We start from the raw sequence: 23,642 nt of genomic DNA on the forward strand, positions 1-23,642 counted from the left end.
GCGGCATTGGGGTGAAAGTCAGGGAAATTAGTCGATGTGATGTTGAGGTGGAAATCCAATTTGATTTGGAAGGACTCGCAGAGGTGGTCTGCCCTGCGATGTGCCACCTCTACATCTCGGATAAGAACCTACCAGATGATCCACCACCCGCCGGGTTATCTCCATCCTATCCGCTATCTGATTCACAGATAGACGGACTCGTGACCAGCACGTACGATGCGCCCTTGCATATAATTCGTGGGAAACTGTCAATATCATTCCACAGTTTCCCACTGGGAAAAAAATAAATCCATTTTTTTCGACAAGTCAGAAAGTGAGTAAAATCTGGGAGTGAAAAAAAACAAAACAAAAAAAACCATTATTTCTAACAAGGGCTGTACTTCTTCTTCAAGTCAGATCCTATCACTTTATGTTTCCCAATTTAGTCTGCATACTGAACATGTTGGTACATAACTCTTGCATACCTTTCTTCTAAATCACACATACTAATGAAGTCACCAAACAATAATTACTTTTCTAGAGCTGACATTGCCAATTTTCTCATCCTTGAATGTCTCTTGCTGCTTCCATCTTGGAATCTGTCATGGTAATCTTCTAAATAAGATATCTTAAACACGGTTGAGGGTACATATTTTCCAAGATGTTTGAAAACCTTTATCCCACTCATCAGGTAGGTCAGGTAAGTTGTGTGATTCAGGTTGCGTTCACTTAAGCCAGATTTTGTGAAGTCGCATTCTGAACGACCACATTTCTACATGTAGAAATGTGGTTTTTGTAAAAAAAAAAACTCAAAATTCACATTTTGTGAGAATTCGTGAAAAAAGAGGTCATGAGCCGTTTGCTTTGATGATCATTAATGACCGTTTTCAAATCTTTGAAATTCAGAACAGTCTTGAGAGTGGCAATGAACAAAAAAGGTTATAAGCCTTTGATCATCCAAACCATTGCCATCATGTCAAGTTCCTCTGATACCGACTCTGACGCTTCCTCCATATCAATTCGACCGGCGATTGTGGTTCTCAAGATTATTGTCAAGGCAGGACTTGATTACCTTGCTTCTATAACCACCAAGAAGAAGTCATGTCAAACATCAAAGCTTTGAGCAAATCAATATACAAAGGAAATCCTCGAAGGCAGTGATGTTCGATTCCGAGAACTTTTTTGTATGGACAAGCTCGCCTTCAAGGGACTAATCAAAGCCCTTAAAGGCAAGCTTGTCATCCACCACAAGAGGAGTGTTACGGTGGAGGAACAAGTTATGATTTTTTTATATATTGTTGGAAATTCTGGATCCAATCGAGTCGCCGGAGAACGCTTTCAACGCTCTGGACATACCATCAGCCAATACTTTAACAAAGTCTGCCGGGCCATTGCTTCTCTCCAATCAATATATATTGTCCAGCCTACCGGAGGAGAGATCTGTCCAAAGGAAATTCACAACAACTCGCGGTTCACACCTTACTTTGACAAATGTGTGGGTGCCATCAATGGCACCCACATTCCTTGTATTGTTCCTGCCGACCAACAACCAGCCCATTGAAACCACAAAGGGGATCTTAGCCAGAATGTTCTAGCCGGCTGTTCCTTCAACATGATGTTCACATTTGTTTACGCCGGTCTGGAAGAATCTCATGCCGATGCTCGGGTTCTTCATCGAGCACTTGAAGAACGTGGATTTGTAGTTCCTGAAGGTAAGATAAATTCTTTTCTTTTTCGAAAACATTGTACTTTGATATTGATCTGTTTGTTTGATTCAGATTATTTCTATCTTGGCGACGCTGGTTATGCCAATGTACCAGGATTTTTAACACCTTATCAATCAGTGCGGTATCTCCTCAAGGAATGGAAGAATTCCCACTTGACACCACAAAACGCAAAAGAACTTTATAATCACCGACATTCAGCACTTCGAATAGTCATTGAACGTATCTTTGGTGTCTCAAAAATGAGATTCCCAATCCTGGCTTTGATGCCATCTTATCCATATAAGACACAAGTAATCATAGTTGTAGCGTGCTGTGTCCTACACAATATCATCCAAATTGAATCAGGCAAAGATGAATTTTATGCTGAATACATGTTGAAGGAGCGCTTGGAAAGGAGAATGGCTGATGATGGTGAACCAGATTGGGTCAAGCCTAACCCAAATCAATGCACTCGAGCATCTGAACAAAGGGACCGCCTTGCCAAGTGGATGTTCCGCAATTTTGTTGATGTACCAGTGGCACGTAGGCATGTTTAAAACTTTGAACACTCATATCAAAACTATTTGTGGCTCATTATCTTAGCAAAAGTTCAATCAAATCATCTTTGTATATGGATTACTTTATACTATATATGCTTTAATTTGTAAGATACATATTAATACTGTAATTTTTATTTTGTAAGATACAAAAGATGAAATGAGAAAGTGAGAATGATAAAAGAAAAATAAAACATATGAAATTAAAAAATAAGATAATGAAGCTCTGATATTCATTCTTTCTCTTTCTCTTTATCTTGATATTGATCAAATATTTTGGCTTCACTCTTCAACCGTTCCCAACAAAAATTCTTATCCATGTGATAGAAAAAGGATGCTGTGTCGTTTTTCTTTAATTCATTTGCTGCCATGATGATGTGTTGAGGCATGAGGTTCTTCAAGCATCCCTTTTTGAAGATTGCCATAGCTTCTTGTCGCATTGGGTGTTGTTTGGTTTTGATTTTAGCAATAGCCACCCTGTCACTGTCATTCTTATCCTCCATACCTGTTATTCGATCAACAGTGTTGCTGATTGATTCAGCTACTAGCTTGGGTCCAGTAGTTCGAGCTCGCTTGTAAGTTGAAGCCAAAGGTCCAATTGGGCTCCTTTTGCTTTGGGCAAATCGTCTTTCTAGGGTATCGTCCTCGTCCTCGTCACTGTTGTCAAGGGCCGCTTCAGCCACTGTGAGACCGTTGTTTCGAGGGCCAGACTTGATGAAAGGAATAGAAAGAGAAAGAGAAGGAAATAATATAAAGAGAAAGATTAGAAACCAAATAAAAAGAAACAAACAAATAGATAAAAAAATATGTATCTTACCGCTCCAGTGTTCTTCTTCTTCTTCTTCTTTTGTGAAGGAGGTGGAGGCCGTCTACCTTCAATCTCCTCAAGATCCGAGTTGTCCTTTTTTGAATCAGAGTCTTGAGATTGAGATTGAGATCGAGATCAATTTTGGTCTCCATTTGACCTTCATCATGCAAATACAAAGAGTGAGTTACTATAGCCAACAAACCAAGATGAGATCATTAAACTTACCTTTGTCATCCTCATCTTCATCATCAGGAAACTTGACTACCTTCTTCTTAATTTGAGTTCCATACCCGTCTTTACCATGGGCTCGAAGTTTTTTTGGAGGCATGACTGATTCTACAACTTTATAGGCGGGAAAACTGGCATGTCAAATTGGTTTGGCATTGCCATTTCCTTCCTATTATGCAAGCATTAAATTCAATTACCTCAATCAGTCAATCGATCAAGTATGATAAGGTGAAGTGAATTGATTACCTTTTCAATCCAGTTAAACCACCAGTCCTTATCAGCCTGGACCTCGCCAGTGTCTGTATTGGTTCCAGGAGCGCCGGAAGACTCGATAATCTTGTCAAAAGCCTTAAGGATCTTCTTTAAGTGTGTACAAATGAAATAAAGCATAAAGAGAGTCAGTCGAGTTCAAATGACAGAAATGAATGGAATTGAAAGAAAGGAAAGAAAGAAAGAAAGAAATGAAATCAGACTAACCCTTTGAAAATGATTTTTTAATCGTCTCAAAGATGCATTGGTTTTGAATTTGGTGTTGAAGTTCTCTAAAACAATTTTCCAAGCCTCGGTCTTGAGGCCACCATTGTTACCTTGGCCGAGATCCATTTGATGTTTGATTTTGTCAATGAGATAGAGAGTATCCTTATGAGCCCATGAGTCACCAGTGGCGGCTTTATCTTCAGCTTCATCTTCATCTTCATCTTCCTGCTTATCTTTGACTTTATCTTTAAATTGAGATGACTTGTTTGGTTTTGGTTTTGGTTTTGGTTTTGATCTATTTTTTAATTTTGAGTTTTTACTTTTTTCAATTTCCATTTCTTCAGATTCAGAATCGGATCAAGGCATGTTGGATCGAGAGCAAAGTTGACAGAAGATGAAGGTGGAGGAAGACAAAGGAGAACATTGGTTTTGAAGTGCGACCGGTGATGGTTTTTGAGAAAGGCGGTGAATGAGGGGAATTGAGAGGTTCTGTAAGGTGGAAGGTGACTTGTTGCAGATTTGAGGGGGTCTGTACGGTGGAAGGTACCTTGTAAGATTTCAATCGAGGTTTACGGAAGAGTTGATAATGCGATTTATAGGGGGGAAAATTTGATAAAAGTGAATTGTGGGAAATCGACTCACAAGTCGCATTTTATAAGCATTCTGCACATTACAGAATGCTTGTAAATCACAAATCGAACGCTGTAGAACTTATAACCCAACAAGGGTTATACAGAGCTGGAAGAGTATAATCTACTAATAAAATGACTAGTAGAAGTTGTCTGAGACTGCTCTTCTAAAACAACACAATCAGGAAAAGACTCTGTTGTATTGAGTACAGATAAGGCACCAGAGAAATATATCTTCACACGTATTTTAACTTCAAAAGCACAATTTTTATTACTATCAACACTGCTATAGTGTTATTCCCAAATGATAACTGAAGAAATAAGCAATATCTTATTGATATTATTCCCAATGAGTCTTTTTGACTATAAAACTAAAGCAAATTTCTCTTTATAGCTGTAATAAAGGGTGTATTTAAGTGACCAGGTACTATTAAAATAAGTTTATAATGATAAACAAAATAATAACTGCATAAATGATCAAGGAAAAAGGGGAACAACAGTCCCAGAATCCTCTCAGAGTATATATAACAATGTACTCCAACTTTTACAATGGTCAACAGCCTCAAAACCAATCAAATCCGCCCAGAAATCCCTAAAAACCCTATGATGACGCAATGTAATGATTTTGTTACTGAGAAATGATGTAATTTTCACAGCCAAAAGTGATCAATGACGCAACAATATGATGTACAGCACTTCTTATGATGATTACAGGTGATTTTTTCCTTGTAAACTAGCTGAAACCCAAATTTTGAGATTACGAATTTTTTTAGATGTGCCCCAATTTTTGATTACTAAAGTGCATCTTGTAGCCCTCGTGTTACTGATCATTTATGACACCCATATGACCTATTTCTGATGAGTGATGAGTAAGATATTGAGTTGTGAAGTTAAGGTTTTTAGCATTACATGTTGACTTGTGACTGTAAATTTGAGATTCACACCAATTCTTTATTTGTCTTATAACTTTGTTCATACACCTCCGCTACTATTGATTTAAGGTTTGTACATTATGTAATACACTCTTCTGCGTTGAATGAGTCATCTACCAACCTAATCTGACGTCATTTGACATATGTAATAAGCTGAAAACCTTCATTTTTGACAAAATTCACCCATTTTCTTCACTTTTCACAGCTGCTAATCTCTTTTTCTTGCTCATGTAATATGACAGCATCTTCTATAACCTTAAAAATCCCGGAAAATCCTCTTGGCAACCTTGAATTCCACTACTACCACTATTACATAACCAAACTACATGTGTACCTCTTGTTTACCAACTTCAAAAAAGTGCCTTTTCTCTAATAACTTCTGTTTCTTATTATCAGCCTTCAAGATTAAAATTGTCACGGTATAATATAATGTTGCTCTTTTATATTCTAACCTCATAATACCCATAACTTTATTTTTACTACCCTAAAAACCATTTTCCAACATATGTACCTATATTTTCAAATTTTTCTTATGTTTTTTCTTTCTTTCTTTTTGTAATGAGTTTGTGAATAAAATATAATGATCTTAATAAGTAATGTGAAATAAAATGATGTAATGTTAACCTTATGACCAATACATAAGCCTACAAGAGCTTCAATTGATCCAAAAACCTCTATTTCAAATTTTCTGTCCTGCTAAATCCTTCTAATAAACTGGTAAACTACTAATTACAAATTTTTTAATTGATCCCTTAAATTGATCACCACAACACATTTCACAGAATGTGAATTCTTGACATTCAAGAATTCAAATTTCTGCAAAAATTTGCTTAAGTGAACGCAGCCTCAAATTATCTTGCTTCATAACTTAATCTTCTTTATTCACCTCTGAATCCAAGTCATCGGAATCTTCTTCATCTTTCTCTGACTTGCCATCTGATGAGCCTTCATTTGATGAATGTGAAAAATTGCCTCCCACCCAGCATATTTGGCTTGGATGTGAAAATCTGAGGTGTCCTGGGATTTTGACTCCAAGGGAAGCTGCCTTGAAGGATTCAATTCAAGGCAAGGGCAAGAGCCAAAATTTGCCTCAGAGAAATTCCTTGGGTGCTGTTCTCCTCAGGGGGAAAACCAAGGACTCCTCAGACATTTGTTGCCAAGGCAACTATGTGGGCAGTGCCTGAAGAGTCTGATGAGGAATCATCCAAATCTGTGAAGGTAAGTTGCCAGATCTCTGAGCTTGGATTGCCTGATTGGCATTCTTGAGACTTGATGTAAGTACAAATCTTCCAGTAGCATTGCCAAATTCTCTATAAGATTCTGCTGATATGGCTTCCACATCTTCATACTTATTAATATTAAGCACAAAAGCCAAAAACTCTAGAAGAACACTCTTTCTGTTGTCTTTATCCTTTTTGCTCAAAAACAAGTTATTGGAGTTATTGAATGTGGGCTGTAGAAAACATAAGGACATATCTCGTAAGTTTCTATGCACAACCTCAATATATAGAGCTTATCCACTGATCAATTTTTGTGCTTAAAGCAGAAAACACCATCTACATATATTCTGATAGCCTTGAGATGTTCTTCTTGCGCCTTCAGAAGCATTGGAGAACTTCTTCAGAAAGAAGAAACCTGTTAGTGCCCTTGAAAGATTTAACATATCAGCTCCTCTGGCAGCTAGGACAGGGTGCCTATGACTATTCCCCTGTTTAATTGTCCAATGGTGACTCTGGCCGCCAATAAAAGTCTTTATGAGACTTCTTCTCAACTTCTTGAAGTCACACGACACCTATGGAAGCCAATCTAGGATTATGACTAAGGTAAAAGGTAGAAAGGGATAATAGAAAACTTACTGAGAGTCCCAATAACTGACCATCATTTCTTTCAATCAGATTATTGGAAGTATCACTCTCATCACCACCCTCATCTTCATCTTCATCCTCCAATGTACTTTTCATCTTCTGCTTCCCTTTCTTCCTCCCCTTCCCATTCAATCCATTACTATGATCTGACTTTCCATCTACTGCTTCATCTCCTTTCAACAGGTAACCATCCACTTCCAAATCTACTTTCCTACAATTCTCAGATCTTGAATTTGACGGGCCTTGTGAATCTGCTTGTTGTACTCTTTCTATTGCTTTCTCCTTCTCCTTCTCTTTGTGCAATTCTCTTCTTTCTGCTGCTTGTTTCTTTGCCAAAGTCATTCTGTGTGACTTATATCTATTGAAATGATATTTTTCTCTCTCCCTGGGATTCATGCACAAATTGATGAGGCAAGTTCAGAGAAAACTCTATTGAGCAAAGAAAATAACAAAAAAAACTTTCCACATGTGAAAACAAAGAGAAGTGAGACTGGAGCAGGAGTGTTGAGCAACCAGTGAGAAAGAGGAAAAGAGATTGTGGTGGTATGGAAGAGGGGAAAAGAAATTCTCCTCTGCACCACCAAACTGAAGATGCAGGATGCCCTGCATTGCCAGGCTGACCACAATCTGGCACGGTCCTCTGGCTCAAGACTCAAGCACTCTAACAGACCTGACATACTGTCCATGGTAGCCTAAAGAGAACCACTTCCAGCTTTGGGTGCTCTCAACTTTATTTAAATTGACAATCTATTGTCAAGAGAGTTGAATGGGGCAAGAAATCACTATCTTGCACCTTACAATAGATATTATTCACATAGAGCTTCATTTTACTTGCTTATCAACACATGATTTGATAAGCCACCAATCTGGTCATTTGATTTGGGCTGAAAAAGATTTATGAACTTTGATTGAAAGCGCAAACAAAAATCATGCTCCTGTGTTATACTCATTATCTTGACAAATGGTGTGGAAAGCTTTGAGAGAAATCACTACAATAATCTTAGAAGGATGATCATAATTAAACATATATATAGATCTAACCAAATCAATCACACAGTAGCCCATAAAAACAGAAAGATTGTACCCCAGTCAAACTAGCAAACATTCTTTGCATTTCAGTTGTGGCGATATTTGTCTGTGGTGGTTAGCTCCAGATATTCAAAATAATTTGCCGCTACTGGGAGCATATTTGGTGGTCCATGAATCATGTGTACTTCTTTAACAAACCATCTGTCTCTGAAAAAGTGGACTAGGAACACAGCCTGGTGAAGTCTAGAAATCTCTTTTTTTCTATCTTTTACAAGATCGTTTGTAAATTGACCTCTTACTTTTACTGACATTGCTCTTGTCCCAATGTTTTCAACAAATTCAACTGAAAATTTGTTTTTGAACATATTGTTAGATCTTTATCAATAGAGCCAGGAAAGGTTTTGTTTAAAAGGTTGGACAGAATGGATTCTGAAATAACAACATACCCTGTGTAAGCTTCTGGGAATAGCCATACATCCCCCTCCTGAACGCTGCATATTTCTCTAGAGTTATACCCATTTTACAACAAATTTGTGGCAAAAAGTGAGTTATTTTGTAAGATGAAGTTTGTGAAACATTTCAAAATGATATCTTCCAAGAGACCATGTTATTTTCACTCACGGTCTATAGGTACAGGATCATCTCCATCTCTAGCTATTTGCCTCAATGTGAAGGTCTTTGAATTCAAATTGGACAATGGAGCCATACTACCTATGTTGTGAGTATCAGCTAAGCTATTGTAGAAGTCAAGAATGCATTTCCACGCCTCTGTTTCTCGTATTTCTTCATTGTTGTTTTGAAAAATGATGTTGATAAGCCTACATACTGAATTCCATTTATCATTCCAAAAATGTATCAAGACTCACCCTGGTGTTTGAGAGATATCTTTCTTATATTGCTTGCTTCCACAAATGTGGAAAAAACGAGTGATGTCAAAATAGAGGAGCAAAATAACACAATGTAAACAAATTTCTTGAATTTAGGAACCATCTTGATGTTTTGTTTCTGTGAAAATGCGGGAATGGATGATCAGAAAATGAGAAAGGGCTGTAGGTAGTTAAAGTTTATAGGAAAAGACTGCATTGAAAACACTATGTAGGTAATTTATGTAAAGGTTTCAAGGAATGCTTGGCAGTTTTGTTTGATCATATGTATAAATTGATTCATTCATAGCACATTCATTTGTTCTACATAACATCTAACTATGCGTGGTTGATTGAATCTTGTACTTGAAAACCTATAATTATCTTTAAAATTCAATCATGTGTTGTTGTGTGGTCTACTGAAACACTCAATTCAGCTTGCCTGACAAGTAAAACATTTTTTGAGGACATATTATTCAGATCAAACCTGTATTGCACTGGCAAATCTTCATGAGCAAGATCAGCTGGATCATATCATCTGCTTGCACAATTGCATGGTTTGACTTAAAGCCCTGGTGCTATATTCTTATCTTTTGAATTTTGCATTCTTTAGTGGTCTTCGGAAACATTCAATGCAGATAGCCAGCAATTAAAATGGTTCCTGTTGTGGATTTTGAGGTGGAAAATAAAAGATATCCCAGAGCTGCAAACAAGAAGGATTGAAAGCAACTTATAAGTGTTTTGTGTTCTATAATATTTTTGAATTAGGAGCTGGTAAAAGTATTCCTTAAGGGGAAGACCTTGATTTGAGAGCTGGAATTCAAAGTGGTTTTCTGAGAAGTGGTTCTAAAAAATGGTAGATAAAAATCACACAGGGTCCTTCTTTTCTAAAACAACGTGCAGCTATATATACCTTGATTCACCTCAGCCTCAACTTGTGGTCGAGGAAATAAGAGTTTCCTTTTTACCCAACACTGCTGTATTGATGGTTTACATTTCTCCAAGAATCAATATCAATCACCAATCTGGTCATGTTTTGGTATAGGAAGTCCTCTTTGTGATAGGATAGTGTCTCATCACAGCTTGGCTCCTATTGATTCTTTTATTTGGTTCTTGCTCCATTCCAGTTCAAACTATATTGATTATAGGCATTGGTTTAAATCTCCCCAGAATTTTTGGTTTTTATTGACCAACCAAGGTGCACCTCCAGAAGGAAGTCAAAGACTGCTGAAGGAAGTTGTGAGGTCTACAGATCAGAGAAATTTGCTTGGCCAGGCTACCTGAGGTTGGGTCTTGGGATCAATCTGCATCCTCAATGTTCTCATTGCTTATTTAAGCCACATCTTTGATCTTTTTGATCTTCACCTCTTGTGGTCCAGCAGTGTTATCAATTTGAATCTGTCAGGTCTGTACCCCACTACATAATTCCACTCAACTGTCACCAAGCTAACCTTCCAAATTACTGTGGTCTTTGCTTTGATGTTTGGTGTGGGATGTTCATCTCAAATCAAGATGAAATGGTTGCTCCAGTTATTTACATAAGCCCTCTACTAAGCCTTTTGTAGGCAGAAAAGGTCATCAACTCATATATCAGATTACGGCTTTTAGGTGATAACCAGGTAGAATTCAGACAGACAAGCCAGGGCAAGATATTGGTGAAATTAGGTGTGCACTGATTGTGTGGGGCATGCTTGTGGCTTTTAAATTTTGAACATCTGAAATGTTTGCAAAGCAAGATGAGAGATAAGTCTTTTTGCATTTTATGGTGGTTTTGATATTGTGTCAGCAATGAATGATTGTGATTCCCAGCTATGCCAAGAGAGTTTAACATTGTTTTCGATTGGTTCCAGAAGACACAAGAGGAGAAAAATTAACAACATTACCTAATGACTATCATCACATTCATACCAATAGTTGTGCACTTTTTGGTCTCTTTCTTTTGCAGTTCAATTCTTTTGATCTCAGACTCTGTTCCTTCAAAGTTTATGGACAAGTGTTTTTTATTGGAGACTTACTTTCAGTTTGAGATCCTAGGTTTTATTGGGTCTTTGAAACTGGACCACTGAGCTGTAATGGTTTTTATTATCTTTCTTATCAATACTTTTTATTTGCAAAATGGGTATTTAAGCTTATTCTGAGATTGATGTTTGATACTAGATACTAAGTTGTGTTTTGGTTGAAGATAAGGAAAGATATAAAGAATGAGATTGTTAACAATAAACAACAGTGCTCTTGTTTTGGAAGCCCTCCTGGTTCTTTCCGAGGAGAGCTCAAGGGCTGATAACACAGCAAAGTGACATGAGAAGCATCAGTCAACACCTGAATCCCTGCACAACCCAATGAGATTTTCACCTATCTTTGTTGAGTTGTGCAGTATGTCCTATGAGACACAGCACTAAGAAATCACTATATATTGTTCTGTGTTCACAGAAACTGTGGAGGTACACAAAAGTCCATTTCAAGAGAGGATGGTAGAAAACTAGGGAAAGAATCCAAGGTGTCAAGTGAATGATGTGAACAGACAGGTTTCAATCAGCAGAACAGAATTTGGAAGAAATGGAAAATGTTTTCCACTTCCTCCAGTCCACCACTCCATCAACTTGGAGAAGTTTCTGCTAGTTTTCTCCAACAATCACATCTTGCTATTTTCTTTTGCTTCCCATAAGTGTTCTTTTTCATGTTGAATTGCCACCCACCATCCCGGGGGTTGAGGAGTCATCCCTCCTCAGACCTTACACTTTGCATGGCGTAACACAGCACCATCTTACACCTTACCATGGAGATTATTTGCACACAGCTCAATCTTACTTGCTCATCAACACATTGTTTCATAATCCTCCTTTCTGGTAGTTTTGTCTGGCTTACACAGAGTTGTCAATGTTAATTGGAAGCCTAACTGAAGAACATGCTTTTGTGTGCTACTCCTCATGTTGAAAATTGGTGTGAGAAGTCTTGAAAGACATCACTACAATACTTTTAAAAGGATGATAATCATGGAACATATGGATCTAGTAAAAACAATCACACAGTAGACCATGCAAACAGAAAGATTGTGCCCCTGTCAAACTAGCAAGACTTAATTGCAGTTTAGTTGTGGCGATATTTGTGTGTGGTGGTTAGCTCCAGATATCCAAAATAATTTGCCGCTACTGGGAGCATATTTGGTGGTCCATGAATGATGTGTACTTCTTTAACAAGCCATTTTGCTCTAAAGAATTGGACTAGGAACACTGCCTGGTGAAGTCTAGAAATCTCTTCTTGTCTATCTTGTACACGATCATTTGTAAATTGACCTCTTACTTTTACTGACAATGCTTTTCTCCCAATCTTTTCAACAAATTCAACTGAGAATTTGTTTTTGAACATGATGTCAGATCTTCATCAAGAGAGCCAGGAAAGGTTTTGTTTAGAAGGTTGGACAGAACAGATTCAAAGACAACATACCCTGTGTAAGCTTCTGGGAATAGCCATCCATCCCCCTCCTGAAAGCTGCATATTTCTCTAGAGTCATACCCATTTTACACCAAATTTGTGGAGAAACGTGAGTTATTCAGTAAGATGAAGTCTGTGAAACATTTCCAAATGATATTTTCCAAGAGACCATGTTATTTTCACTCACGGTCTATGGGTACAGGACGAGATCCATCTCTAACTATTTGCCTCAATGTGAAGGTCTCCAAATTCAAATTGGACAATGGAGCTGTACTACCTATGTTGCTAGTATCAGCTAAGCTATTGTAAAAGTCAAGAATGCATTTCCACGCCTCTGTTTCTGGGATTTCTTCATTGTTGTCTTGAAAAAGGATGTTGATGAGCCTACATACTGAATTCTGTTTGTTATTTCAAAAATGTATTAAGACTCACTCTGTTGATTGAGAAATATCTTTCTTATATTGCTTGATTCCACAAATGGGGCAATCACAAGTGATGCCAAAATAGAGGAGCAAAATAACACAATGTAAACAAATTTATTGAATTCAGGAACCATCTTGCTGTTTGCTTTCTCTGAAAATGTTGGAATGGATGATGAGAAAATTAGAAAAGGCTGTAGGTAATTTATAGGAAAGGACTGTAGTGAAAAAAAACCCATGTGGTCAATTTATGTAAAGGTTTCATGAAACGCCTGGAAACGGTAATTCTGGTTATGTTTGACCATATTTATAGATTGATTTCTTATCATATTCATTTGTTATGCATAATATCTAACTACATGTGTTTTATTGGATCTTGTGTTTAGAAGATCTGCTGTTGTCCTGACCATTCAATCCTGAATTTTTGAGTGGTTGACTGAAACAATCAATGTAGATTGCCCGATAAGTAAAGGCTGTGTTGCAGGTGTCTTATTATAGATTTCATCTAGATTGAACAGGACACAGCAACCGTCCACACAAATGATCAGCTGGGTTGTATCATTAGCTAACTTGTTTGCTTCATAGTTTGACTGAAAGTTCTGCAATTATCCTTATCAGCTATTGCTGCCCTTTTGAGGGGCCTGTTGAAACACTAAATATTATTAGCTGTTGCATTGGCCTCATGGCCATAGACTGAAAGGCCTTTAATTTTCATCATTCAATCATGTGTTGTTGAGTGGTCTACTGAAACAATCAATGCAGATTTCTTGACAAGTAAAGGCTGTGTTGCAAGTGGCTTGTTCTAGATTTCAACTGGATTGAACAGGACACAGCAGTTTTGACCATGCAAATGTTCAGCTGGGTCATATCATAAGCCAACTTTTTTGCTTCACGGTTTGACTGAAAGGTCTTCAATTATCCTTATCATCTATTGCTGTGCTCTTGAGTGGTCTATTGAAACATTTAATGCAGATTGCCCGACAAGAAAATACTTTGTCAAAGAGCATCTTATCATGTATTCAGCTCAGCTGCAACAGGAGACTGTGAAATTATATGAGAGAGATCAGCTGTGTGATATCATTAGATTCTGTGTTGGCCTCATGGTTTGACTCGAAAGCCTGCAATCATCTCTATCTTCCAATGCTGCACTCTCTCATGGTACATTGAAACAGCTGATATAGATCACCTGGCAAGTAAACCCTGTGATGGGGACATATCATTACAAATTTTACCGGGATTGAATGTGTAGGCCACATTTCATGAGCAGGATCACCAGGGCCATATCATCAGCTTGCACAATCGTATGGTTAAACTGAAAGTCATGCAATATTCTATTCTTTTGAATTTTGGCCCCCAGGTGGTCTATTGAAACAGTCAATGCAGATTGCCTGACAAGTAAATTGGCTGTGTTGGGGGTGTATCATTCTAAATGTCAACTGGATTGAATGTGAAATATGTCAGGGTGGCTACAGAACATACTCACAAGTTTTCTACTCACTAGTAGTAGCTTGCAAGAAGTTCCCTGACTAATACTCTACTGACTACAATGGATTAAGGTACAGAAAAAGATACTAATTGAAATAGCAAAAATTCAATATAAGGCCATTAACTGATAAGTTTGTATTTATACTAAATTGAATCTGGTTAAAAGTCCCACTGTAACACTTAACAGAAGGTAGCTGGTCTAGCTTGAGACTGAGTTTTCAATCTCTAAAGTTCCAAAAACTGTGAGTAGGCTACATCCAAAAAAAACTGAAAGACTTTGGCTAATCTATGATGTCAGATGATCACATTGGAAACTTGGTCATATGATAGGCAAATGACCCACACAGTGATATAATGCTGAAATCATTTTGAAAGCTTTTTGAAATCATGTTGAAGTTGGTGGTACTCTCTGGCCTGCTAGTGACTAGTAGCTGGGGTCTGGAGATACCTTGTTGACAATACTCAACACCTGCTCATCGCTGCTAGTCCCCAGACACACAGCAATATTTTCTGCCAATTTGCAACAGGATCAAGTTATATATGACTGGTCATGGGCAAAACCCTCATTAGGCAAAACAACCAATACCTTCTCCAGACTCTGAACTTGCACCTTGTTGATGTCATTGTGAATGCCAACACTACTAGAAATTGGAACACAAAAAAGGTACTTAGAGAACATTTATGCCTGAATGAGGTAAGACATCATTACCATATTTCCCCTTTGAATGTCCAGGCACTATCTGCAATCCAATGTATTCCTGCTGCATCGAAAGGCTATAAGTCTGGTGCTGTTACAAAGACCTTAGGCTGTGTTCAGGCTCCAGAGTAATTGTGTTAGACCAATGCTGATACATTGGGTCAATTGTAATCAAGCATTAGAGATACCCTGGCTGCCAACAGATTTACCTTGGATTGAAGAATCTGAGGTATTCTTGGATGCCAAACCTTGGACAAGGTCTGTCCAAGGATTTGCCTCCAATGATGCCTCAGATTTCTTAACCCAAGGCATCTATGTTGGCAGTGCCTAGATGAGTGTTACAAGTTTGACAGTCATGGGATTGAGGTCAGAGGTAGGATTATGAATGCTACACAAAGAGGGAGCAGTGGTATATCATCAATCATGCATTTGATCAAATGCATAATTGATCTGGTCTAGCACACCATATTGAGAGTATAAGATAGGCTTGGAGAGTTCATTTCCAGTTAATGATGAAATATGTGTTGGGTTTTCATCATGAGGAAAGAATATGATTTTGATATTCCTGATTGTTTTTTGATTTGAAGTTCATGATCTTAAAGCTCATGATTGGAATTTGAAACACACTTTTTCATCTGACATTTTAAACCTTGAAGACAGCTGTAAAAAACATTCCACCAAAACCTTTGGTAGGCAAAACAAGAAGGACAAAAGTCAATCTTTTTTTACATACTTGAATTCTATTGCCATGATTTCCCAGATGGCAAGGTTGGTCAGTTTCTTTAAGGAAAATGAAGCTCAAAAGAAATGTGTAAGTAAAACCAAATCCAAATGAAAGATAAGTTACCCTAAAAAGTGACACAATTGAATTGGATTTTAGAAATCTTTGTTACACCGGTTTTCAATGTTCATATCATCTGCGTGGACCATCACCCTCGATCACCATCACCAAGTCTATCGTGTGTATGTATGTACCGTTTAACCGCCGCACCGCCATCGTTCTCATAGCCACCACCACCACCATTTGATTCTTGCATTTGAAGGATGAACTGAAATACAGATTAAGAAGGTTTTTTAAACTTAAGTTAAGAGATCATAGATATGAGAGCTTCGTTGAAAAAGCCCACCAGCAGGATGATGATCGGTTATGTGTAGAGTGGTTTAAATTGCGTAGAGAAGGCTTTTAAAAACTGTTAAGATACAGAGAAGATCCAGATTGGATACAGATAATTTACATGTATGCTTGATTCTTGATTTGGTTTACTATTTGGATGGTTTCTGGTGGATTCGTTTGGTAATCCAATCACCCTTAACCTTCAAACCATTCGATTTAAACAGTTTTCAAGTTTCCTTTTTTCTAAAGTTCAGTTTCCTAATCAGTCTCTTGCTATCATCATTCTTGAAAGGCTTTTTCAAAGGGATCATTCAGTTATTTTTGAAATCTTTTTAGTAGTTTTTTTTAATTTTCGTTGATGATTATTTAAATCAGTTTAGTAGATCAAGATTTAAAGAGAATTGAAATGAAATGATGATCAAAAGATTACAAACTACTACTACTACTCATCAAGACCAAGAAGAAGAAAGTCAAGAACCAAAGTTGAAGAAGATTGACTTCAACTCTCATTCAAGATTGAAACGTAGAAAGACAAAAGAAGATTTCACCAGTTTATCATCATCTAAATCATCATCATCATCATCATCGATAATTGCGATTGAATTTGAATTTGTAAAAGAGGTCGAGGTGAGTTTAACTTGTCTTTTCACTTCTCACCATTTATGAAGTGACAAGTTGAGTTGAGAATGACGAGATGGATGACTGATGATTTGATTTTGATTTTGAATTAAACTACTATTTGAAATGGAAATGGAAATGGAAATTGAAATCCAACTATAAAAAAATTAAATTAAATTTAAATTAAAAAAAAATAAAAATTAAATTTCTAAAAAGAAAACGAATTTAAAAACAAAGTCAAGTTGGAAAAGAACTAGTTTTCAATCTAACCATCTTCAATCTACCATCATGTCATCATCATCATCATCATCATCAACCAACAACAACAACAACAACAACAACAACACTTCGAATCTCAACTTACCTTCTATCATTCTACCTCAAATCAATCATTATCAATCGGATCAAACTATTACTTTCAATCAATCTAAACTTAACTCTCAACCTCAAATCAATCAGCATCTAAATCATCTAAATCATCATCATCTTCAATCTGATCAACTAGAACTAGATTTAGATTTAGATTCAGAAGAACTCACTCCATCAGAAATAGTACAAGATCATGATGATGATGAAGATGAAGATGATGATGCTCAATATGCAATGCCAATGGATGATCCTTATGCTGAAGTAGAACATGGTTGGAGAAGAATGAGTGAAACGGCTGTCTCTTCATCTCAAAAGAATCCAAAACATCAAATCAAACCTATCAACACTTGGTCAAATCTATCTAATCCAAATAATGAAGAAGTCGTCAATCAACTCAGCGGTTTCTCTTTCTCAACAAGTCAATCATCTAAACCTAACAAATCTCTCAATCAATCTTCTCTACAATCTAGAAAGTTTTCACTTCCTGCTCCAATCTTATCGAATCATCCCAATCCTTCATCTGGTGTATTTAATCTTAGTATGAGACGTTCAGATCAACCACCAAACTCATTCAAACCACCTGGTTCAGCTAGTTCAAACAAAACTTCATTCTCAAATAACGAACTCATCATCAATCCTCCTCATCGATCTCGTTTACCTAGCTTTTCTACCGAACTTGAACCTATCTCTGGTAGTCCTACTTCTCCTGATTCTCCTATGATTGTGAATTCATCCGATTCGACTACTTCTACTTTCAGTACTTGTACCACTAACACTCCTCCTCATTCTATCAAATCAATTCGAAATCAATCACTTCCACCTAGTCAATCAGCCTTTCACCCTCCGCCTTCTTCTTCTTCTTCACTCTCGGGTCTTCATCAATCATCGCGTACCAGCACCAGTTGGAAATCAAATTCTCAAGATCAATCTTACAGTGCATTTGATCCCACTTCTTCTTCATCTTCTTCCTTGTGCTCATCATCCGATGAAGGACTCTTACGTCGAGCTTCTTGTTCATCACTTGCAAGTGTAGCTAGTCTTACTAGTAGTCAAAACGGATCGACCTCTGGTCTTAAAGCCCGTCGAGGATTGACCAAACCTCTTTCATTAGCAATGCCATCTTCTAATCTTTCAACTACTGCCCCAACTCCTCTCACCGGTCTCAACACTCGATCTCATCTTCATCCTTCATCCAATGACAAATCCAATGCGTTTCGCTCACTTCCTCCTTCCCCTCGTCTTACTACATCTGACCATCTTAACATGAGGGATCAAATCGTAGGTATGAGAGCCAATGTCACTGGAAGTCTTTCTATGAAACGTCGTACCTCTATTCCTCGTCTCTCTCTAGGTGGGATCTCTCACGCCACACCTACGCTAGATCCCAATCGACGAAGTTCATTGGCTGTGACCTCGTCTAATGATTATGTCAAGCTCTTGGGAAGAAATTTGGAAAGATCATCGAATTCATCATCTGTAGCTTCCACCCCACTTCGATTACATTTCGATCCGATGGCAGCTCGAGATGGCAAAACAGAATTGATGAGTTCACAAGTCGGAGTAGGAGGTCGAGGGCATATTGAAAGACCTCAGGCTGGGATCAATGGAGAACCGGTAGAAGAATATCCATATCAAAACGGACCTCGTGAGGTTTTACCTGGGATCTACCTTGGATCCGAACAAAACGCAAGAGATGTGAGCTTATTGAATGAGATGGGCTTTAGTTGTATTATCAATGTAGCCAAAGAAGTGGAATGTCCTTGGAGTTTACCTACCTATCCATCTCCATCTTTAACACCCATGACGATGAATCCCGGGGAAATGATGAGTGTGGAGACAACAGCTCATCAAGACTTGACACCTATTGTTTTAGCTACTCCTCATCCTCCTCAACGATTACAAGTACCTAATCAGATTTCCAATCAAAGTAACAGTCGAACGTTTTTAGTTAGACCAACAGCTTCGACACCAAACCTTCATAGATCATACCAAAGATCACCAGAATCGAATCCACTCTTAAAATCTGGTTCGATCTCAACACATCATAAGAAAGCATCAGTGAAAGACTTACCGATGAATGCGAATGGAGAAATCGAATGTGAGTTTCCATCCGATCAAAGCACAGGCCGACCATGTCTAGAGTATCATAAATTACCTTGGTCACATGATCAAGACGGTTTGGCTATCGGTGGGAAATTTGATGAGGTCTTTGGAAAGATTGATGTGGCGATTCAAAATGGAAAAAAGATTTTGGTTCATTGTCAGTGTGGGGTTTCACGTAGTGCTACTTTGGTGATTGGTTATTGTATGAGAGAATCGGTTTTGAAACGAACTAGTTTGGGTTTGGGTGATCATTCATCTCAGAATGGGACTAATGGGAATGGTGGGATGCATGAAGCTTATACGTTTGTGAAAGAAAAAAGCCCTTGGGCTGGTCCAAATATGGTATGTTGTTTTTTTCGTTTTGGATTAAATTGAAAATCATATGAATCAAACCATTAGAAAACCAATCTAAATTGATTTACCTTTCTTTTCTTTACTTTTTTTTGCTTTTAGGGATTGATTTATCAATTAATCGAATATGAAAAAGTTTTAAAAAAGAAAATCTTGATGAATAATCACCTTAGTAACTGTAAGAGTAGTGTTGGAAATGGAAATGGAAATGGAAAGATGATGATTATGAATGAACAAGAAGAAGAAGAAGAAGAAGAAGAAGAAGAAGAATTGGATGGGGCTAGAACTCCTACTGGAGGACTTGATGTGTGAGATGAAAGGATTTTTTGGTTGATTGATTGATTGATTGGAGTTTGTTTTTTTTTTGGAATGATTTGGTTGATTTTTTTTTCGAGTCTCGATTGGAAAACTTGAATGGGTTGATCTTTTTTTTGAATCATGGGTTTTTTTTTGAAAGATTTTTTTTCATGGGTTTTTGTATGCTTGGAATTCTTTGATTTTTTTATTTATTTTTTGGTGGCTTGGGCTGTGCCTGCTTGAGGGTTTTTTTCTTTTTTTCTCATTTCTCTTTTGCTTTCTCTTTGATTTTTTTTCTCTTTGATTTTTTTCTCTTTTTGATTTTTTTTTTACAATTGACAATGGTTTTCATCTCTTTCTCATTTTATATTTTCTTGATCTTTTGATTTATTTTCCAACTTTTTCTCTTTTTCTTTTCTTTGTTTCTCTTTTCTTTTCAAATTGGACAAATTAATAAAAAAACAAACTTGAGTTATTTATTGATTTTTTTTTGATCATCTTTATTTGAACCTACCTTAAAAAACAAGAAGACATCTTTTATTTGGTTCTACTTTTTTTTTTTACTTTTTTTTATGGTTTCTTTTGTTTGTAACCTTTTTACTACTAGTTTCTTATGAACTTTTTCTCTTGTTTTTTGTTTCTGCTTTTTTTGGTTATGGTTATGGTTTTGGTTTTTGATTTTTGATTTTTGATTTGATTGAAAAAAAAAGATGAAATTGGTTGGAAGTTTTGGTTTTGGAGTTTTTCAAACAATAGCGGTGTACAAACCTACAACCCAACATTAAAACCCATGAAAAAAACCCATGAAAACCCAACTTCTTTATGGGTTTTTTTCATGGGTTTTTTCACATGGGTTGAAATCAGCTAGATCTGACCACCCGTTTGTTGAAAAAAAATAGACGAGTTCGATATAGACTCAACCAACCCCTCCCCTTCCTTGCCAACACAACACACCCAAATAACCCAAGTCCTTCCACAAAACATATATATGATACTTGTCTACCTGATGTATGCTGATTTCAAAGTTACTCTCTCTTTGGTTTGTTTTGACCTTTGCAATACAAAGAATTCAAAAGTGATTGTTCTATTTCAAACAAAGCACAATTGATCGTTCCATTTCATACAAAAACTGATCTGAGTTGCCTTTTGAAACTAAGACATTTATGGGATACAAAGTTGAATCCGGGAACGGTCCCGGATTTTTTCCCAAATTTCCAAATACCGTTTTTAGCGGTAGTTTGGATATTGGGAAAAGTAGCGGGCTCATTTCGTGATTCAACTTTGTATCCCATAAATGAAAGAATTTTTTTTAAGAATTGGGTTGATGATTAGGATCATGAATTTTTCCTTGAAGAATCTACACTTTTTTTGGTTTGGTTACTGAGTATGATTCTCACATTTGATTGGTGTGTACAGGTACAGTTGATTCTTCAACTTTTATGTGCTGATTGATCTATTTTTAGAATCCGGCTTAGGCTTTCTTTTCTTCAATTGGTCTAAGATTGATTTAACCTTTGATGGTGATGGTGGTGATGGTGGTGATGAAGGGATGGACCAGGAAAGGGATCAAGCTATTAAAGCTCATATAGCCTAAACCTGGCAGAGATCACTGTACATGATGATGTAGGAGATTTGTGTGTTGGTACAAGTACTACTGATACCAGACTTGAATGAAGGCTTTCCCCAGCAAGATGCCAAGGCAGATGATCTGTCACCCAAGAATTCATCTCAACTTGCCTTCCCTTGATGGATATAATGAAAGTGAGTCTTTTGGGCCCAGGATGGATCTACATCAGAATGTTCAATTCATGTATTCTGGTTTCCTGGTTCTGTTTGGTGACACTCCATTATAATAAACATATTACAATCACTTTATCCTTATACACAAACGCATGTCTTTTCATCTTAATCACTGTGCACAATTTCAAAACTGACTCCTTGGGGAATCTAGACTTATCTAGTTTGATATCCTTTTGGAGTTAGATAATAAAACCACACAAACCACACAGCGTAGTTCTAGAATCAATTTGAGATCATAATCATAGATCTCGGTTCCCTCGGCCCATGGAATGGAGTAAAAGTTATTGTTTCAATGAGGACAATTAAAGTCCTTTAAAATACCACTACATCTACTTTTCTGTAAAGCTTGCTAAATTAGATCATGAGATATGATCAGAAGATTGTGAGTCTGATTTCAAGAAGGTTATTGGGGTCTCTGTATGGTGTTTGGCAAGTTCACTCTTTCATGGTGTCTTCAGTGTGGAGAGATTTTAATCAAATAGTGGAAGGAAGACAGGATTACTATCTAGAGAACTTATTAGAAGCATTTCAGAAATATGGGAAGGTTAAGTTGTCACACTTCCAACAAGCATTAGATTTTTTGAAATCTCAAGGAACAGCTCTTAAAGTCTTCTGGGAAATTGAAGATGATATATGTTTTTCAAAAGTACACAAGCATCTCATGGAATGCATTTTTGGCCCCACATATTATACAGATGCAACCACTATCAGGATTAAAAAAATTAGAGATATATTTTCAGTGAACCAAGATGGATTGGTAAGGATTATCCTTTATCAAAGTCTCCTTCTGAACCACCCCAACTGCCAATACTTCTTGATGGTTTCTTACACTGAGCTTTCCTTTGCATCTCATCTATTGCATGTACCTTACATCATGCATGGAGTGTCCACAAGGAAAGTATGCTCAATGATGATTGTCTTGTACTTACTCAAGTAAGCAATTGGCATTCAGAGAAGGAATACAGGAGGAGATTCCTCAAATAGACAAGTCAACTTCAAGCTCCAGTTCAGACCCAACACACATTAATCAAGACATAAATTCAGTTCCCAAATCTTGAGGAAATTAATAAAAAGCTCCATTGTCAAAGAAATAAGTTTCTCAAGATGACAAAATACCATTGAATTCAAAATTGTGAGTCCTTGTGATAACAAAGTATATCACAAATCAGAAAATATAGATACAACACCTCAAGACCCCCATCAACCTTACAGTCAAAGAGTGTTCCTTTGAAACTAGAAAAATACCATTGCTGTTTATGCCTTGATGAATTTCAGGTGGGACATGAAGTGTTAAAGATCTCATGTGATAAAAAGGTCCCCCACATCTTTCATAAAACATCTTTTTGGATATGTGATTTATTGGAATTTAATTTTTGTTCCAAGAGGAACAATCTGTTAACAAAGTTTGATAAATGTTTGTCTATATGATTTTTGGGGGAGGCATAGTCATGGTATGGATCTGCCTGTTTGATAGAAAAAAAGTTAGCCATCTTGAAATAAGTTAACATGTCTTTTGATCTGAATCTTATCAAGTCAGTCTAAGAAATAGAAGACCAAGGATGATGGTCACATCTGAATCAATAGATCAGGGGCTTTGGACTTGGGGTGTTTTTCATTTAATATTCATTTGATATTTGTCACCATATGTACTTTTCAAGGATCAGAATACTCCAGTATCAGGATCTAGAGCTGTGTAGATAAATTCTCAATGTCTTTGCTCTGCTTGTCTTTTATTTCTTTGGTTTTGTGAAACCTGCTGGATCTGTCTGTTTTGTAAATCTTGCAAATAAGGTTGTGTGAATTATTATTTGTAATCTGGTTCTAGTCACTGGAGACCATCCTGATATATACCCTCATCATCAGTATATTCTCAAAACTTACTTA

At 37.0% G+C, this 23,642-nt stretch overlaps 4 protein-coding genes across 4 annotated transcripts; 1 reads left to right on the top strand and 3 right to left on the bottom strand.

Annotated features, from left to right (window-relative positions):
• Window positions 1–7,108: 7,108 nt before the first annotated feature.
• On the bottom strand, window positions 7,109–7,523 carry MELLADRAFT_107247 (uncharacterized protein; the record flags this gene model as incomplete). The annotated part of the gene is made up of 2 exons (XM_007410872.1): window positions 7,109–7,134; window positions 7,193–7,523. 2 exons carry the CDS (start codon window positions 7,521–7,523, stop codon window positions 7,109–7,111), a joined length of 357 nt encoding a protein of 118 aa, XP_007410934.1.
• A 773-nt stretch (window positions 7,524–8,296) lies between these two features.
• Window positions 8,297–9,200, bottom strand: MELLADRAFT_63837 (uncharacterized protein; the record flags this gene model as incomplete). The annotated part of the gene is made up of 4 exons (XM_007410871.1): window positions 8,297–8,553; window positions 8,657–8,713; window positions 8,832–8,921; window positions 9,077–9,200. 4 exons carry the CDS (start codon window positions 9,198–9,200, stop codon window positions 8,297–8,299), a joined length of 528 nt encoding a protein of 175 aa, XP_007410933.1.
• A 2,925-nt stretch (window positions 9,201–12,125) lies between these two features.
• On the bottom strand, window positions 12,126–13,274 carry MELLADRAFT_123443 (uncharacterized protein; the record flags this gene model as incomplete). The annotated part of the gene is made up of 4 exons (XM_007410870.1): window positions 12,126–12,417; window positions 12,518–12,574; window positions 12,693–12,866; window positions 12,938–13,274. The coding sequence occupies 4 exons, from the start codon at window positions 13,059–13,061 to the stop codon at window positions 12,161–12,163; spliced, it is 612 nt and encodes a 203-aa protein (XP_007410932.1).
• A 3,852-nt stretch (window positions 13,275–17,126) lies between these two features.
• MELLADRAFT_63838 (uncharacterized protein) lies at window positions 17,127–19,973 on the top strand (the record flags this gene model as incomplete). Its single annotated transcript, XM_007410782.1, has 2 exons — window positions 17,127–19,652; window positions 19,764–19,973. The coding sequence occupies 2 exons, from the start codon at window positions 17,127–17,129 to the stop codon at window positions 19,971–19,973; spliced, it is 2,736 nt and encodes a 911-aa protein (XP_007410844.1).
• Between the last annotated feature and the right edge of the window lie 3,669 nt (window positions 19,974–23,642).

The sequence above is a fragment of the Melampsora larici-populina genome (assembly GCF_000204055.1).
Source record: "Melampsora larici-populina 98AG31 unplaced genomic scaffold MELLAscaffold_22, whole genome shotgun sequence".
NCBI classification, from domain to species: Eukaryota; Fungi; Basidiomycota; class Pucciniomycetes; order Pucciniales; family Melampsoraceae; genus Melampsora; species Melampsora laricis-populina.